Here is a 19,211-nt window from a genome sequence, read left to right as displayed (position 1 = left end):
AGTAAGAGTGCTTTAAACACAATCCCTTGCCTCGTGCACTGATATTCTAACCAACTGGCTACTGGCTATTTTATGAAGATACGCAACCGTTCTAAACTCAGGTCGCTTTTTGTTCTACCTGCATTTGCATCAGAAAGAATTGCATACATGATTTTGCTTTTAGAGTGAGCACAGACACATTCATGGGAGTCTTTTGCGCTATTCAAGACCTTGTCTTGACCAGATCTTCAGTCAGTATGCTGGGAAGTCATGCAAGCCTTGACACACTTCAAGTGTCTTTGCTCCATGATATCAGAAAACATCTGAGGAGCCACTTCGAAAACATTACTGATGTGAACATTACCTGGTACACCTGCGAAAGGAAAAAAGACATGGGTCAGTCTCATAAGTACATGATTCTATGGTAGAAATTAAAAACGAGGGGATAGAAGCAACAGCACTGTGACTGAATATCGTCTGCGTAGCTCGCCCTTAGACCTTATTAACTCAATTCCGGAGGGCAGCTGATAGCCGTGCTGAAGCACGGCGGGCAGCCGTTAAACAGGCAGGCCCTCCTCTGAGGGGAGGAAGCCCAACGGGCGGCGCACCCCCCCCCGTCACGTGACGGCCGGCGGGCGCCGCTCCACCTGTCACGGAGGCCCGCGGAGGGGCGGCGCGAGGCAGAGCCGCCCCCCCCAGGCCCCGCCCCTCGCCGTCCGCGCGCGCTGCACGCCTCGCCACGCGCTCGTCCGTTGGCGGGGCGGCGGCCGACCAACGGCCGCCGCCCCTCTGTCCCTCCCCAACCGGCGGGAAGGGGCGGCAGGGGAAGTCCCCGCCCCGCCGTGCCTGCTACGGGGGGCGGCCGCGGCCGGGCTGAGGCGCCCTTCCTCTGCCCGCTGCCGCCCGGAGGCAGCGCCGTGCCCGCTCCCCGCTCCGGGAAGCCATTATCGGCCGCCTGTGCCAAGGCGGCCACGCCCCGCCACCGAGCCAAGCGAGAGCGCAGCGCGGCCCCCGCCCCTCAGGCGTTACCCCGGGGCGATAGCGAGGGCCGGTCCAGCCGCTCCCTCCGCGCCCCCAGCCCAGAAGCCCCCGTTACGCAACTCCTCCCGCCTCGCTCCCGAAAGCCCCCCGCACGCCCTTCTTCCTCGCCCTCCGCTTTTAAAGGCGCACTCCTCTGACTGACAGCCCTCTCGCCCTCTCGCGAGCCGCAGATACCCGAGGGCCCGCCCCCTCCCGCAGCCACCAACCAATGAGGCGAGGGGGGCTGGCGGCGAGCGGCCACCGAGCCGTATCGCGGCGGCGGCGGCGGAGCGCTATGACTGACGTAAGTCAACAAAGGTCACGTGCGGCGCCGCGGAGGCGGCGATTGGCCGCGTGGGCCGGGGCGGGGCGGGGAGGGGGGGGGGTGTAGGTGCCGGCGGTGGCGGCGCGGTGCCACAATTAGCGCAACTTTGGGCCGCGGCCGTACAACTTCGCCGGGGCGGCCCGGTTCAGCCCCGCTCCCCTTCCCCGCCGCCTAGGCCGGGGCGGCGGCGATGTAAACACGGCTGGGCCGCCATCCGCTGCCTCCGCCTCCTCCTGGCCTCCAGCGCTGGGGCTCCCTCCCCCTCCTCCCTCCCTCCTCCTCCGAGCAGCGGGGCTTCCCCCCGCCTCCCTCCCTCTCCCCTCCCTCCCTCCCTCCCTCCCTCCCTCCCCCTCCCTGCCGGCTGTTGTTGTTGTAATAAAAGTTGTGGTGCGTGTGCGTGTGTCGGGCACCCCGCCCCGCCCGGCGCTGGGGGGTGTCGGGGGGCTCGCGAGAGAGGAGGAGGAGGAGGAGGAAGAGGAGGAGGGGTAGGGGTGGTGGTGGGGGGGGGGGGAAAGCGCCTGCGATCGGCGGTTTTAATTACGCTGCGTTTCCATGAAATCGTGCGGAGTGTCGCTCGCCGCCGCCGCCGCCTCTGCTGCTCCTTTCGGTGATGAGGAAAAGAAAATGGCGGCGGGGAAAGCGAGCGGGCAGAGCGAGGAGGACTTCGCCAGCTTGACAGCCGACGAGAGGGAAGCCCTAGCCGGCCTCGACAGGTACCCGCTCCCCACGCCGCCCCGGCCGCCTCCGCGTCCCGGCTCGGCCCGCGCTCCCCCCCCCCCACCCTCGCTCCTCTCCTCTCTCTGCCCGTCCCGTGCCCGCGGCTCGGCGGTGCGTGTGTGCGCCCGGCCCCGAAGCCGCGCCGTGCCTTGGCGCTGGGCTGCGGGGGGGGGGGGGGGGGGGTGCCCGTGTCTCCGTGTGTCGCTAACGCCTCGCTCCTCTCCTCTCCCCTCCCGCAGCCGCCTCTTCGGCTTTCTGAGGCTTCATGAAGATGGCGCCAGAACGAAGGCCTTGCTGTTAAAGGTACGAGCGGGGATGGATGTGGAGACCGCCTTGGGGGGGGGGGGGGGGGGGAACGTGGGGGGGGAGGGGAGGGAGCGGGCCGCTCCCCCGAGTGTGTGCGCGAGTGTGAGTGCGTGTGCACCGGGCCCGGGCGAGGCTGCGTGTGCGCGGGGCACCGCCACATCCGCAGCGCCCCCCCCTCCCCCCCCCCCCCCCCCCCGTCAGGGGGGAGCCGCGTCCCGGCGGGGCTCGTCCTGCCCCGGGCCGGGCCGGAGAGAGCCGGGGGAGGGGGCGCGGGGGCGGCGGGGGGGTGTGGGGGGGAGGTGGTGAAGTGGGGGGAGGAGGAGGAGGAGGCGGCGGCGGCGGGGGGAGGGCGCGCGCGAGGCGCTGCTGACGTTGGCCTCTCCCCGGAGCCTCCCTCGTGATTTTGGCCCCGCGCGGCGGGGGCCGTTGGCGGCGCGCGCGCTGCCCGCCGGCCGTTGCGCCTCAAGGCGGGGGATGGGGGGCAGTGAGGAGGGGACCGTGTGGGGACACCGGGAGCGGTGGGGGGGCGGCCACGGGGACGGTCCCAGCCGCTCCCGGGCCCGGCGGAGGAGCGGTGTGTTGGGAGACGTGCGGGCTGCTCCGCGGGAGCTGCGTTCTCCACGCCCTCCTCCTTCCCTCCCCGCGCCCCGCTGTCCCGGCTCGTCAGGGAGCGGGGAGGCGTCGGGCTGTGCGAAAAGTTGCGGGCCCTGTCATTGAGTTAAGTAATGGCTGCTCCCGTCGGCCCAAGATGGCCGGACAGGGAGGAGAAAGGGAAGGGGGGGGGGGGGGAGGTAAACACGAAACAAACAGCGGGGACGGAGGCGCCTCGCCCCGAGCGCAGAGCCCCCCCCCGGTGAGCACCGAGGGAAACTCCCGGCTGCTCCTCGCGAGTTGGCTCCGGCTGCACCCCGGCTGCTCCCCGGCGTCCGCGGAGCTGGCGTCGTCCTTATCAACCTGTAGCACGTTCAAGCTGCCGGGCCGCGAGCTGCCGACAAAGGCTGTGCAAGGCTGAGTATCTGCGAGTTGGATCTGGAGCCTGCGCGCGAAGAAAACACTCGCGCAGCAGGGGGAAAAAAAAAAAAAAGGGGCTCTGAAAGCACCACACGGCCGAAGCAGGGGGCTCTGTTCCTCTGGGTCCTGCTTTCCGACTTGTTCCTGTCAGGAGCTCTGCGTTTGACACTTTGTTCAGCCTATTGTATTGTTGTGCTCGGGCTCTGCGCTGATATTTTCACGTGGAGATATTTCCCCCCCCCCCCCTTCCTTTTTTTTTTTTTTTTTTTTTTTTTTTTGCTTGGTTGATCTGGAGCCCCAGCTCCATACTGTGTTGCATTCGGTGGCTTAGGCCCTCGCTCGTGCTTGGATGTTTATTTCTGGCGTAATTCGAAAAGCTCAATGTCAGGACGTGGGGGGAGGGACGGGACGAAAAGCAAGTACACTTTTCTTTGTGCTTATATTAAAAAAAAAAAAAAGCAAACCTTTCTATTTCGTTTTGATTTTTGGAGTTAGCTACTAAAGTATTTTTCCAGATAAAAAGGTAGGGGAGTGACACGTCAGACCACTTAAATAACGTCCATTAACTGTTAGTAGACTAGAACTCAGGTTGCTGAGTGAGTGCTGTTGGGGCTATCGGAAGCGTTACAGAGAATCGTATGGGATAGAGCTTAAGGAGGCCAGTTCGAAAATAAAAGTACCGTATTAATTAGATTCTGTCACATAACATCACTAGGTTAAGTTTTATTTTGCATACTGTAAAATGAAGGAAAGTGGGCAGCAGTTCATCACGTTGGATTTTGAGTTCTTTCTTGCATTTGATGCCTTTTTTTTTTTATGTCAGTCAATTATAGTTTTAGTATATACAGTCTGTGTCAGGTCAATGAAGTTGTGCAGCTTTTTGATATTTTTGAAGTATGTTTATGGAAATACTGTTGAATCTTCTCTTACAGCATCAATGTATGACTCCATAGAGCAAATACCTTTTTTTCTTTTTTTTAAATTTTGATATTCCACCTCGGTTTTCTGACAGTGTTTTGGACGTTTATGAATTGCATGCTAACTTAGGAAGCATACTCTTTGTAAAACTTGTCACTGAGAAAAGTAGATTGTTGAGGAAGTAGATTAAAATGTTACTGTTCAATGCAAAGATGTTTCAGAGGAATTTCATGGCTTGAACCAGCTGCAGTTTTGTTTGTGCCTTTTCCTTTTTGGGAACACACGTGCTTCAAGTACTGTTATCGATAAGTAAAAAGTTCTTATTTTTAAGATGCTTGTTACTCACACAATTCATTTTTTTTTGCGTGTGTGAAGCTTTATAGGTTCTGTAAAATCTACACCGCAAGGGAGGGTTTAGAGTAATTATTCTAGCAGACCATTTAAATTTCACGTAACGGTCATTTTTATTGCAGAAAGTGTGGACGTACATGTGTGCATTTAATGACTAGGTTTTGCAGTGATAGTAATGAAATCTTTCCTTTTGTGTGTGGAGCAACAACAGCTAACAAAGACCCTGGGCTCCATAATTATGAAATCCTAACTGAGTGATTTAAGAATCTACAAGCCGGTGCATTGTAAAGTAACGTGAGATTTATGTGGAAGGCTAGCAGGTAAGGAAAGCCATGGAGCCATGTTTCTGGAGGAATCCTCCACGCAGGCAAAAGTGTGTCGGGGCTTCCCGTAAGGCGGGAGCAGCGCATCTGCTGTGGAACCCTCTGGAAAGGGGGGGGCTGCTATGACGCCCAGCCGCATTCCCTGCGGTCAGGGTGGTGGGAGCAGTGTGTGTGTCCCCGGGGACTGGCAGGGGGAGGTGGAGACCTGGGTTGCCAGTGTCCTCGGAACCTCTCCTTTCTCTGCCCCAGCCCTTGTGCAAGCAGCAGGGCTCTGGCATGGGTTCGGTGCCTCAACACAATGAGGTGCTGCCCCAGTTTTTAGGGGGGTTGCTTAGCAGGAGGCGATGCATTGGCTTAAGCTCTTCCAGGCCAAACAGGAGATCGCGTGGAGCCTGAGTGGGGGGACCTCTGGCTTCGTGAAGCCACACCCTGGCAGGGTTGAACAGTAAGAAATCCGGGATCTCTTCCAGGGATGGAGGAAGCTTCTTGTCCGGAGCTTTAATGTAGTTGTGGGTTTTGTTCATACTCCAGATCTGGACCAGAGTCCGGTTTTTGGTAGTTTCACTTTGTAGGATATCTGACCGTAGTAGAATGAACTAAACTGGGTTCTGCTGCTGGGTGTAACAAATGAAAAGAGCAGATATGACATCAGATCTATACAATATTTATGGGGAGTATTGAAGATACTGAGTAAAGGTCAGCAGTACTGTATTGTTGCTCCATGTATTGGATGTGTGATAAGCCAGTAAAAAAATCAAACTTTTATGTAATTGTGTACACGCTGCTAGTATTTGTGACAAAGAAATAGAATTTGCTGTTGTCAAAAATTGTTTGTTTTGCAGAAAAAGAGCTTGAAAATAATAGTTTGCAGCTACTGTGGTTTTGGGGTAGAAAAGAGGGGAAATTGAAAGAGACATCTCCTTTCAAGGCAGTTGAAATGCTGAAAATCCAATGTAACTGGTCTCGTTTAGGCGAAAGTGCATGCAGTTGCACTTCTATAGTTGACAAGATGTGAAGGAGCAAAAAAAAACAAAAACAAAAAACCCTGCTGGTATTCTGATGTCTCTTTCTCCCAGAAGGATGTTTGTTCTCATGGGAGGTGGACCTGAAAATTACTTGGGGGGGCATATGCTGTTTTGGAAGTGAACTGCAGTTTCCTTTTCCTCTTTATTTCTTTATTTTTTAAAATTCTGTTGTTTTGCCAAAGTGGACTCTTTTTCAGTGACAAATCTTAGTTTCATAAGCTATAATTATTTGGCTGCTATACAGATTTAGGTTGATGTAGTTGGTCTAATTTATTGGATTTAAGATGTTTGGTAATTCCTATTCATTGAGCTTAATCAGTTTGTCATATTCTGTGGACAAAATTTGAAGCATGTTTCCATTTAACAGTATTGATGTTGAAGTCGATACAAAGAGAGATGAAGTAGTTTGTTGTTAATATACCAGTTTTAGGTCTCTGTTACCTTTTGTGGTTTTGTGGACCTTTTGTTTTGCAGCTGATTTTTAAAAATGATGTTTTCTTTATGCAGAGGCCACGCGTGTTGACAAAATTTACAAAGCGATCATCTGTGCTTTTATTTAATATACAAAATAAGCGTACAGTGACAATATTCTTTCACCTTCGTTATAATTGTAGGTGTTACTTGTTTAAAAATAGTTCTGGACAGTGTGAATTAGTATATAGTGACTTTGTCTCTTTGGTGTTGACACTAATGTTAATTTTCTACTAATCTATAATTAAATATCCTCAGTTTTAATTGTAACAGGCTGCTTGAAAAATAATTATGCAGGAAAACATTTTAACAGATTAGTCTAGGTGTAGTAAAGTCTTTTTTTTTTTTTTAATTTAATAACTTTGGAAACATTTTGGCTTAATTTATTTTCATCAAAACCAAGAAAAATTGCTTTAAAAGTAATTATAGTGTTAGCCTCACATAATGGCAGTGCTGGGAATTGAGAAACTGGGAATTGGTACCACGAGGCATTTGTAAGCCATTCCAGGAAGTGGGAAGCCTTTCCAGTTTCTGTAAGTTTATATCTCAGCTGTTCCTATGTTTTATTTTTATTTTTTTAATGCATTCTGCATTTTTTATTTGCTTATCTAGCATACTGGCTGTTAATGTGGAACAAGTTGGAGTTGGTTAACGTTTTGTAAATCCTGTTACGGGTGAAACTGGTTTTGTAGCCCCTCCTGAGGGTGTCTGGAAGTTGAAAGATTTGAAGTAAAAATTGTAACTGTGACTATTGGATAGCTGGGAATGATGTACAGATTTTAAAGATCAGTATTTCTCTGCATGCTGCTCGTGCTTTATGCTAATATGGTGGGTTTTTTTTTAGGATCCAATTAAGGTAACGGATGACACATTCTACAGTTTATGGTTGTACCATGTTTATACTTTGAAATTGCAATATTTTAAAACAGCCTATATGATATTTATCTATCTTGGTACTTAAAGACTTAATTATATGCTTGCAATATTTGTATTGCATCTGGTATTAAAAATAACTCTTTATATATATATATATGGACATTGCACAGTACTTTTTGCTCAAGTATGAGCTACTCTGAATGTTTTCATACTTCAAAGCTGGTGTTTAAGGCGTATTTCATTAAAATAATGTGTTTTATTACTTAAAACTTCAATTTGTGAATGTTTTGGCTTTTTCTTAAGTTTAAAGTGCAGGGTTGTGACTACTTCCTGAAGGCAAGGAAAAAATTGGTGAAGTTAAAATTTTACTGTTGTCATTTTAATATATTAATGAAAAGGTAAGCAGGGACCTGATCTCATCAAATAACATGATTTTGTAGAAGTATAGTTAAGATTGCAGGAAAACCAGAATACTGGTCTTTGCATTTCAGTAAGCTTTATGTTCTCTATCAGGAGACTATTATTAGGGAATACAGTGTAAGATTTTTCTTTGTTATATTGTCTTTCCATGTTTTTTATGGAATAAATGTTGCTACATATGGCAGCTTCTAAGTACTCGTCTACCTAGTCTGTGGAGGCTGAAGCGGTACGTTTCTTTAAGTGACACGTATTTATAGAATTAAGACAATTCATGCTCTACTGCCTTAATTGTTAAATAGACATGGCAAACAGTAGGGATGAAGAAGAAGAGAGAAATACTGTGTTAATATCTTCTGAAGTTAGTGTTGAAAGCATCATCTAAAAAGTGGACTGTGTGTTTGTTCTATATACCATTTTAGAAAAGAGTAGATGTTTGATACTTGGGCAACTCTGCTTGTAGAGCCATTTGTTTTCTTTAACGTTTCTACAGTCAGAGAAAATTAAGGGGAGTTATGGAAAATATTTATGGCTATGAAGTGATTTTATGGTGATTAATGTTTATTACGAGACTTCCTGGTACCAGAATTAAATGCCATGGCCTACTTTTTTTTTTTTTCTTTATCCCACTGGGGGTTAGGTGAGTTTACGTTCTGTGGAGAAATTAAGCTTTGGTTTCCAGCCTTACAAAATCATGAATTAGGCTTCAGGTTAATCATGGTTAGTGAACAAAAATATAGTTGTTCTTGGCCCTCAACTGAGAGGGTTTTTGGGTAATGGGAGGGATTTGGCAATACTTTCAACCTATTGAAATGGAAATAAATGTGTATTTGTGAAAACTGAAATGGTTATGTAAAACTAGTTACTGCCGTAAAGGGGTTAGATGAGTTTCTGCAGAAAAGGGCTAAGCAGGTGAGTGGAGAGTCTGAAGTGAGCACGTTGCAGAGCAAGGTGACAGGTTTCAGCAGCTGTTTGGATAATTCCAGAAGCTGATCTGTTGTCATGCTCATGCTGACTGCTTAGGGGTAGGTGCATGTGTAGGTCTCTCAGTCCCTTAGTTCAGACCTGTCTTGTGTTTTACCTGTACAACTCACGTAAGCTACGTTTATTGCAATCTCCCTTCTTGGTGAGGTTCTCCAGCTATGGTGTTGAAACGTAATGTTTCAATAATGTATCTTCACAATTAGAAATGGAAGCGATGCTCATTAAACTTCAAGTAGGGTTATAGGGACCAGTTGACTCGTTGTTACATGCGGTAACAATGTTAATCCTGTTCAGTAGCAGAGTACTTCTATGTAGTAAAACAAACAAGACAATACCCAACTCCGTGGGCCTGTATGGAGCCCTACAGAGGCTGTCAGGATTTGTATAGAAGTACCTGAAAGCATAATGTTGGTACCTTACAGAACACTTTTGTTGTAAGGAAGGAAAGGAACTGTGTTTAATAATGTCTAATCTGAATTTGTCAGACCAGAGAAGTCCTGTAAAGTAAGAGAAGTGAGTTGAATATTTTATTATATATGATATTGGTTTGCAGATAAGCGTAATAAAGAAATCGCCCTAGTAGTTGTAATGCCTCTTGAGGAGAGCCTGTTTTCAAAACCAGTCTGCTCAAAGCCTGCTTTCAAAACTAGTTCTGTTGACACCGTCAAAAGTACTGTGTGCCTGCCATTTGACAGTTTGCATTCGAGCCTAAGAAAGTTTGTTGAATGGAACATCTTTAAAGTCAGCTAGCGTGTTTTTGCAGCGAGTGGGGTGGGTCAGGTATTATTCTTGATACCAGATACTATTTTCTGTATCTAAAGAATGCTGGGGGAGTGTTCCCTGTGCAAATAGAGCAGTGTGAATGAATAAAAAGTCCCTTCAGCGCATTTGGGAGTTGAAGAATGCTCTTTCTCAGATACTTTCACTTTAGAGTGTAAGGGTGCATGGGTCGCCGTCAGAGCTATTCTGATGAAATAGCTGCCTCTACGGTTCTTGCATTCGCTGCATAGCATTTGTGGAAGAAGCTTGTTTAATTAAGTTCTGTAATTAAGAGTTTTTTTTTTTAAAGGGAGTGACTAAATGTGTTATGAATTACAAGCAGAACACTATATATCTACATGTGAATTTCCTTTGTGGTAAGTTGTTAAATTAATTGTTGTTTGTTAAAATGGCTGTAAGTCATTTCCTTTTCTCACAGTGGTGTTTTGAGGATTATGATTCACTTTTCAATATAGATCAGTTACTAAGTTCTGAAGCAGATTGACTTGTGGATATGCTTTTCATTAAATTTCTGGTTGCATTTGAAGAATTTCAAAATTCTGAACAATTTCAGGATATCACTTCTAGCATTAGTAAAAAGTTCCAGTGCAACAGCTTTTAAAATGGAGCCAATAAATCTTTTTTGGTAGTATTGCTCCTTTCATTGGACTTGCCATTTTGACTTTTTACATGAACACTGGTTTTTGATTTTAAAACTTATTTGCACAAGAATTTAGAGGATAATAGTGAATTGAAGTTAAGGCTTTAGTTTTATGCATTTTTCCTGTAGGTAACAGAATTTTAAGTAGTCTGTGTGTGTTTTTGTCCCTGCGCTGCTTCTCATATATGCTAGTAAAACCATTTTTGGGGTCTGTGCAGTAAATCAGGCTGGAGAACTGATTCAGATTTAAATTAAAAAAATAAAATAGTAAAAATGGGAAACTCCTTAGTTTTAATAACCGGTACAGTTTATAGTGCAGACTCAAAAAAAGGATGCGTTTTTGTAACAAGAGAGATTTGAGAGCCTACCTGGTACGCATCCCTCTTAGTGTGACGCTGTTTCTGGAAGGGATATTTGTATAACTTGCTGAGGCCAAAAGGATTGGTCCCTTATTTTCTTAAGGGAAGCACAAGTTGCTGGGGTTACGTTCCTTTCGGAGAGGAAGGATGGAGCGAGTGCAGTGGCCTAGCTTTATTACCCTCTCTTAAGGGAAGATCTAGTGTTTTGTGGAGTTAGTCTGCCACTACAAGAGCTGGGATGGTTTCAGACCTGAGCATAGGTGCAGCAGCAAAGAATGCCAGAAAGTACGTATGAGGACTGTAGAAGAAAGCTGAATATTTTTTATGAAGCTGTTTCATGTCATTGTGGACGTGGCTCTGAATGGGCTGAGGGATCCAGGTTGCATGCTCCATAAATTGCATTTGAACCTGCCTACTGAAAATCAGGCCTCCATTTGCTTTTGGGGAAGGAGAGAAGTGAAGAAGCCTTCTGGGAAGGCTTCTCAAAAATAATACAAAGTTACAATAAAAACAAGAGGTTTGCAGTGAAAGAAAGGGACTGGAAGAGAGGTTGAAAAGGAAGGTTCAGGAAGAGGGGGAAGACAAGGAGTTAAATAGGTGACAAAGTGATGCAGACAAAATGGGGTGGTGGTGGTGGCAAAGGCAGTAGAAATTACAGGATATTTATATTTAGTCTCTTCTGCAACTACCTGAAACTTGGTCCTGGCTACCATCTAACCCTTACTGCTAACTTAAGGGAGCATTTATGCTATTAGGTGCTGTTCCCTGCCTCAAAAGGTTTTAAAAGCAGGGTAAACAGGAATAGAATAGGCGTAAGGAAGTTGAGGAGGGTGTGGGGAGAGTGTGAAAAATCCTGAGAAGTTACATGCCCTCAGTTCTGAATACAGTCATGCCTCTGCTTTCTCCGGTTTCTGAATTAAAAGTAAGGTATGGTAGACAAAGCAGCTCCTTTTGCAGAAATATCGGCTGCGCCTTTATCTTCTACTGCTGCCTCCCCTTTTCCCCCCTTACCACCTAAGGAGGGCAAGAGCTAAGAAACCTGCTGCTTCTGCTTTTTCCTTGAGGTGAATATGAAGGCCAAGAAGAAACGGTCACGTGTCTGTTCTCATGTCATGCTTTGTTGCCTTTAGATTTGAAGGATGGAGAAAGCTGAGCAAGTATGGAAGGTGTAGGTGGATACGTTAAAAGGGCAAGAAATAGCTTTAAGGTTGGAATTTGAAAGCTTGAGTAAGGGAGAGTGATGCTGATCTTCAGGATGCACCAAAGCGTAGAAGGAGTACAAGGCGTGGTGGGAGGATAAGGAAAATGGAAAACATCCATTACATAACATCAGAAAGCATGTCATAAGCAGCCTCTGATAGGAAAGAAAAAGTAGAATGGGATTGGGAAGAATGAAGAAGTACAAAAATGGAATACGTTGGTCGGTAAACTGTAAAAGAGCTTCTGGACATGTTAAAGATACGTAGCTAAAGGTAAACGAAAAACACCGTTTCTGAAAACTTCATGTGTTCTTAGTCCTTGGCGTGGTGAACAGAAATGTGTTGCTGTCTGTGTGTTTGTAAACTCTCCTAACCTCTCTGGGCTTTAATTATTGGGAAACCAAAGCCTTTGAATTTGTGATTTCATTAACACTTGTGCATTGTAAATTTTCAAAGACCAGAGACTCAAACTCATTGAAGGGCAATCTGATTTGAAGTGTTACCTGTTAAAAAGATTAGTAGGTCAGGCTTAAAGATCTCTTCGTGCTTTAAAAAAAATAATAATCATAACTTTTGTTTTATTTTTGTTTACTTTTTAAGATTATTATTATTTATTTGTCCCTTCCTAGGTTCAAAGGGAAGGGTGTGAGTGTAACTTCTATAATTTCTGAAAAAAATCCCTAGTTAGAAACTGTTGTTCAGCTAATTTTGGATCAGAACACTACATAATCCTCTCTTTAGTGCTTAAGAGTTGGTGAAATTAAAAAAAAAAAAAAAAAAGTTGTGTATGAAAACAAAAAGAGTATGAGAGGGATGTGTGTCTGAGCCAGCCTCTTCTGGCCTCTTTATGAGAATCTTCAAATCTGCTCTTAGCATAGGAGCATGTGTAATGTAAATTGTGAGTTAACTTTTTGGATTGTAATGGAGGGCTTCCTTAACTGTCATTACTATATGGATGAAATGAGTAGTTGAAATGGCTTTAATGCCTCTTTTGTTTACACATAGAGAGGATTGAAGTTTCAGATGCCTTCATCCCTGGAGGTGCTCAAGGCCAGGCTGGATGAGGCTTTGGGCAACCTGGTCTGGTGGGAGGTGTCCCTGCCCATGGGGCAGGGGGGTGGAACCAGGTGGTCCTTAAGGTCCCTTCTGACCCAAGCCACTCAGCGGTTCTGCGATGAGATGCTCGGAGCAGAATGCAGTTTTGGTGTCTACATAAAATGAGATGACAGACAAGTCTGTGTTAACTAGTGAGCAGCAAAAAGTCTAATTTTTAACCGTAAATGCACTCTATTAACCTACAATTTAATATGTTAAAGAAGTTATTAGATTTGGCAGTTTTCTGGGATCAGTTATACACTGTCCATATTCGCTGTTCCAGTGGGATTTTTTTTCTATGCACAGTGTCAATATGAGGCACCTTTTCAAGTTTATTTGATCTGAATAATTTGAAAATAGTATTAGTGGTTGAACAAGACACGGAAAGGAGACACATATTACATTAAAGAAAATGGAAAGCACAGCAGAAGTTACATTGTGGTTTAGAAAGCTATTGCCGAGATGTAGTTGGGACAGTTGGAGGAATTGTGGAAGGTTGTTCAAGGATTCCTTAGGTAATTGTGCATGATAGGGTTAGGATTGTTGTTAGGACTGTGATGACTAATCTTGACGGTTATCTTCAGTTAATCTGGGAACGTAGGTGTATTCAGAACTGTGTAAGGAAGAAGATGCAATAGGAATATTGCAATCTATTTGTTCCCTGTCAGTAAAAATGCTGTCATCTCAAGTCGTATTTTTCTTTATTAGTTGATTTTCTTCCCCAATGGCAGCTTGTTTTTTGCTTTTGAGTGGTAGGATGTTTTCCTGTAATGCCAGTTGTGAGTTTAGAGCTTGCTGGCATTGTGGCCAAAAATCTGAGAAAAACGATGACTCCATTATATCCAGTGAGAAAGGAATCTTTTGTACTACTTACTTTTAATTGCTAATTAATCTAAGTCCTTGGTAGTTTGAAAGAACGGAATAGCTTATGCCATCCTCTTCAGACCAGCATTTGCTACTCAGATGCGGAGACTGATAGAAGGGGTGATTTTTATTGTGATTTCTAGATGCAAGCAATCTTCCTGAGAGAGTGGGTAAGCATAGTCATTTTGTACAATGTGCTCTCCGGATTCAGGGAACGTGTGACACCTGTCGAACTGAGGAGCGATTTAGGACTTCCGTGCTTCTCGTGAAGGTCTTGCAGCCCAACCCAAAGCCCTCTTTGGGTTTTGTCTGACCGCTCTGCTTCAGCTTCTGTATTTAGTGATAACAGGTATTTTAGATCATCCAGGCAAGCAGCAGAGATCTTCTGTAGAGAAAGCTTGTTGACATTTGGAGATTATTTTAATTTCTTCTAGACCTTGTAAAATATGAGTTAATGAGATTAGACTGCAGCTTCCTTAATGGTGAAGCCTTAGCTCCAGTGCATTAGAACTCATTTTTTGGGGGCGTTACTCAGCACAGATAGGTAGGAATTTCCTGACACCAGGAAACCACCTCCCGAGGAGTGGGTAAGCAGATCTGCAGATGTACCAACTGAAACAGGGAACCAGATTTCTACTACAGGTCATTTCACAGCTTTTTCCTTGGGGGCTTTCTCACTTCCAGAGTCAAAACTCAAAAATGGAACAAACTGATTCAAAGCAATTCATTAATGACTGGCTTGATGTCTGTCAGGCTTCAGACAGCTGGAAAGGAGAAAAACACGTCTGCTCTAATGACTTCATTTTCACTAATTTTCTATAGCATGGGAGAACCTTTCCAGATTTTTGTTGTGCCATTGCTGAAACTGATAAAATTCTGGGTTCTCATAAGCAGATCACGTGTTGCTTAGCACTTAGTTTGCCAGTGATTCTGTTTTCTAAATAATAATAATAAAATTAGTGAAGAGTAGTATTTATTAGTACCTCTGCATATTGGTACCCCAGCTTTAAAATGAGTGTATTATCAAATCTGGATAACTTCTTTGTGCATACTTGGATCTCAGCTGGACAGCAGTCTCTGCTGCTATAGCTGTGCAGGCATTTTCTCTACTTCGGTAGTACCTACGTAGAAGTTACTCTTTTAACATCATTGCACTGTGACATGCAGTACCAGAATCAAAAACAGTAAGAGCTCTCTGCCGCTGCCCTGGTTGGAAGGTTGAGCCAAGGCATATGAATTTCTCTTACCCTGGTGTACGAGCAGGCAGAACTTGGTAGAGCAGAACTGATTTTTTTTTTTTTAAGTAGGGATGCTGCCTGTAGCTGTGGCTGTCTGTGCTGTTGGGATACTATTTGTATTAATTTCAGTTTTCAGTATCTTCCGTGTTTTCTGCAGTATGAAGAATTCCAGTCAACCTTAAATGTTGTTTTAAGTAATGTAGTTTAGAGCCCAGGCCAATGTGATCTTGCTACCTGTTATCTCAAATGACCAGAAAAACTATGTAATGTCTTATTGTACAGTGATTGTACAGGATTTGACTATGGTTATGCAAAAATATCCTCTACATGAAAACTATTCAGAAGCGATAGCTTTTAAGGAAATAAACGTTTGCTAGAGCCTTAATAAAAGGTGCACTGCAAGTTATATGATTGCCAGTTAATGCATGTAAAATATCCCTGCCAGGATCGTGGTCTGAAAGCGTGTGTAAGAGAAATGTGTTTTTAATGTATGTTGCATTGCACAGTTATGAAACTCTTCTAGGATAAATAATCCTTTTTTATTTTAGAAGTACAGTTCACATTTTTAATCTTTAAACAGAGTTATTTCTAAGCTTTTTTTAAAGGGCAGATTATAGAAATGTGAGAACTGCAGTGACGGTTAAATTTGTATGATCATGTGTGTTTCTTTTACATTTTATAATACTTGATGGTTTCAATTTTAAAAAGGAACTTTAAAATAATATTCTGGCATTCGATTTTTTTTTTGTGTGTGCAGAGTCTTTACTCTTCAACTGCTGTGTCAGCCTACATTTTGATTATAAGCTAGTAGGTTCTTTTTTTTTAAAAACTTGGTTTGGACAAAACATTGGAAAATACAGTTTTGTTGATTAAATCTGCAGTGTAAGAAGAATGACAAGTGTTATATAGATTTGCAGATAGAAGAACATGATTAAACAACCGGTACGTTTTTAAGATGATGCAATATTTATGTAACTTGATATTTGCTAAACTGGTAGGTCATTTAAATAGAAGAAATTCCCGTTTTATTTAGAAGTTAAAGAAATGAGTTCCTAAGCAAGTGGGGCAGGTACCATGGTATTGCCTCTCCTTCCACAGTCAGATCCCACTGTTTAAAGCGCTGCTTCTGAGTAATTTTGGTTCTTAGTGTGAAGGTGGGTTGTCTTTCATTGAAATGCACATTAAAAATAAATGTTGGGTTTTCTTCCTTCATATGTATCAAAATCTTGGCATTTGGTTATCCCTTTGGTTGGGTCTCTTTATAGAGCTTAAAGGAAGATTCCCTTAACTTTGGGAGAGGGATGCCTGTTGGGAAGCCCTATTGCACAGTGCTTGCTCAGGGGATTGAGCTGAAACGAGAGGTGGAGTTTCCATTGCCAGTTGGCATTTACTGCAGAAAAGTGCCCATGAAGTTGCACATCTGAACGGAGCTGTAGGTCTGTATATACAAAGTCCTCTTCTCTTTGGCTGGTTAATAGCAGTCGGAGCTTAAAGCTCCGTTATACAAGAGATGTTGGCCTCTTTAACCTTTCCAGCAAGTTAACTGTTTCATTTTTTTCATGCCCCTTCTGTGGGGCGTGAAATCTTAAAATTCTCTTCACGCCTAACCCTCTGTCACATAAGTGTTGTGGTGTGCGAGGTGTGGGTCTTACGCCTGCCTGTAGCGATGTGAAAGGGTGTGGGCAAGGGGAAGGCCCGTACTCTTTAATTTTAGAAACAAACAGTTAGAAACAATGTTTATTTTCAATATTACTAATTAAGTTCTTCACACTTCTTTAAGTCTACTCCTATGCCTTTCAACTAATATGGCAAGTAAATACGCAAGAAAAACCTAATTGATTGTGCTAATAACACTACTTAATATACACGTATATTCTCGAATAATCCTCAACATTGTTTTCTCTTGACACAGCACGTGCTTAGTGGTTTATTTCTGTGCACGTAGCCTGCGTTATCTATGGGGAAATATCTTAAATTTAGTGTCAGCTACTTTTATACAAGCAGTATGTAAAAGCCTCCAGTTTCCAGAATAGAATGGTTTCACTATGGACAGTTGGAAGGGACCTGCAAAGATCTGAGTCCAGCTTCTGACTGGAGTGTGCTGGCTGAGCTTGTGGAGGGGAGGCTTGCCCCGTGTCCTCCGTGAATGAAGCGTGAGCTTCCTGAGCAGGTGTGAACCATTCCAGAAGCCATAAAGGTACTGTCACCCAGAGTTGTCTCAGTGAGCTGAGCTGTTACCTGTAGTAGTTCTAGGCCTTGGAGTGGATTTGCATTTACTTTCTGGAATGAAAAGTAATAAAAGTGTTTGACTCGGATGGGAGGAGGGAAGAAAGGGCAGAGGGATACAGCTGGTTGTGGGTAGTGGGGAGATTTCTATAATTAAATCAGGAAGATGCATGCTTACCTTCTCTCACTTGCTTAAAACTACTGTAACCAATGGTGGGAGGGTCTCCCAAGATTTTGGGAAGTAGCCCATGTTTCCGACTTAAATTTCCCCATTAATTGTGCATTATTACATGTATTTCTATGAAATATGAAAGGTTTTTGCTTCCTTCAGGCAGTGTGATGGAGGAAGGAGAGGGGATCACAGGATAGAGAAGGCTTGTAATGCTAATCTGGGGCAAAGAAGTAAACCTCATAGTGGCTTTTTTTTTTTTTGTCTTCAGGTGGCACTAAATTGCAAACTTCCTATTGTAGCACAGCAGTATGTGATACTTGCCACACCTGCAAACCTGTATGTCAGGTACAAACTGACCAGTTAGTCGCAACTGGCTTGTAAGGTCATGGAGTTGGCGAGTGCCATGGGGTTGTTGTAAATGAGTTCTGGAAATGTTTTGATTCAAGCACAGCTTTGGGAGGGTTGCATACACAACTCATAAGTCCGTTGAAACTATCGCAGAGTTTTTGGGATGGAGAGAGGGATACTTGAGAATCACGTAATATCCTTTAACTAGTGACAGCTTTGCTGTATGCAGTCTATCTGGAATACTTAGATTGTTTTAATAGGATTATTTGTTTTGTCCCTCCCCTGTAAATTTAGTGTTAACAGCAAAAATATGGTTTGTGCAGTTAACTTTGCCCTGTGGTGTTTTGTGTCCTTCCAGACTGGTCTAGCAAGGCTTTCGAAACTGGGAAATGAAATTGTTGTACCCATGGACATAACTTTAGCTCTGACTTCAGTGAGTGACATCCCCTCCTTTCCACACCTATAACGTGTGTGTGCTCATTTTCCTACTGTCTGCAGCTGAAGAGGAGCTGCCCGTGGCATTCCTGTGGTTCAGGTTTTAGGCTGCTTTCCACCAGGAAGACTGTATGCTCTGCTTTTTCATGAACGTTTTTTTTTTTTCCCCGTACCCAGCGATTTACCTCTCCTACACCAACTTTGCGAGTTGCTTGTCACCCTCGTCTTAGGCAACTCCTGATGGTCACAGTGGCTTAGGTGTCCCTGAGCATTGCTTCTGCCTGTGCATGGCAGTGCTAAATAAATCATAGTGGCTTTCTAGAGGCACGCAAGTGTTCTTTTATTTGATCATGTCAGCAGTCAGGCTGACAACACCTCTCAAGGGAAAGTCTTTGTGTTGTATCACAACTAACATAACTCATATTTTTTTTTGCTTAATACCTTGACTGTAGAGGACAGCTACCCCTTACGCAGCTAGAGTATTAATAGCTGCTTCCCAGTAACTGTTGTCAGATCTTTGTGGACAGGACTGCGGTTACATGCATTTCCTGTTTTCAGGACGTTATTTGGTTGCTCTAATCGTTCTGGAAGGCCTCATGCAAGATCCTACTTGCTAACCAACTGTGCGTTACATTTCATTGACGAAGGTTTTTTCACTTAGTGGTTTTATACTTAGCTTGGCGCTCTTAAAACCTGTTTCACTAACCTAGAGCTACGGTTTTTGTTTAAAAGGAATATTACATTTTCCAGATATCACTGTCATTATTTGCTTGAAGTTTATCACTATCTGTAGCTTTCGTTATAGATAGATCGTGATACAACTATAGCTTTAGACGGCGATAGCTTTTTGATAGTGAAAGCAAGTAGCAGCATTAGGATGTGAATGCTGAAAATAGCATTTCTCAAACTTTAAAAAACTGTTCCAGTGATCTGCAGAGATAGCAGGGAGATTCAGACTTGGGTTAATGAAAACGGGTAATAAAAGGGGGAATTGCTTGATCCAGTACTGAGTCCTGAACAAAAATCACAACAGCATCCAACTGCCCCCTGCATTTTGCTGGATCCCTTTCTTCATTTGTCAAGTGCTTCTGATCTTGTTGAAAACATTTCTATTTTGGAGAGAAAAATTATC

General features: G+C 44.5%; 1 protein-coding gene across 21 annotated transcripts in view; it reads left to right on the top strand.

Annotated features, from left to right (window-relative positions):
• Nucleotides 1–1,375: 1,375 nt before the first annotated feature.
• Nucleotides 1,376–19,211, top strand: part of KDM6A (lysine demethylase 6A) — a 154,081-nt gene continuing 136,245 nt past the window's right edge. For 20 of the 21 annotated variants that reach the window (XR_005816382.1, XM_040545482.1, XM_040545478.1 and 17 more), the window contains exons 1-2: nucleotides 1,384–2,037; nucleotides 2,281–2,344. Coding sequence is in view for 20 of the 21 variants with exons in the window: in XM_040545482.1 (XP_040401416.1) it covers nucleotides 1,877–2,037; nucleotides 2,281–2,344 (225 nt within the window). In the remaining variant the exon portion in view is untranslated. Of the gene's footprint in view, nucleotides 2,038–2,280; nucleotides 2,345–19,211 lie in introns of all 21 variants that reach the window. The other variant, XM_040545471.1, reaches the window with a different exon arrangement.

The sequence above is a fragment of the Cygnus olor genome, chromosome 1, assembly GCF_009769625.2.
Source record: "Cygnus olor isolate bCygOlo1 chromosome 1, bCygOlo1.pri.v2, whole genome shotgun sequence".
Lineage (NCBI taxonomy): Eukaryota > Metazoa > Chordata > Aves > Anseriformes > Anatidae > Cygnus > Cygnus olor.
This window is presented reverse-complemented; position numbering and strand designations above follow the sequence as displayed.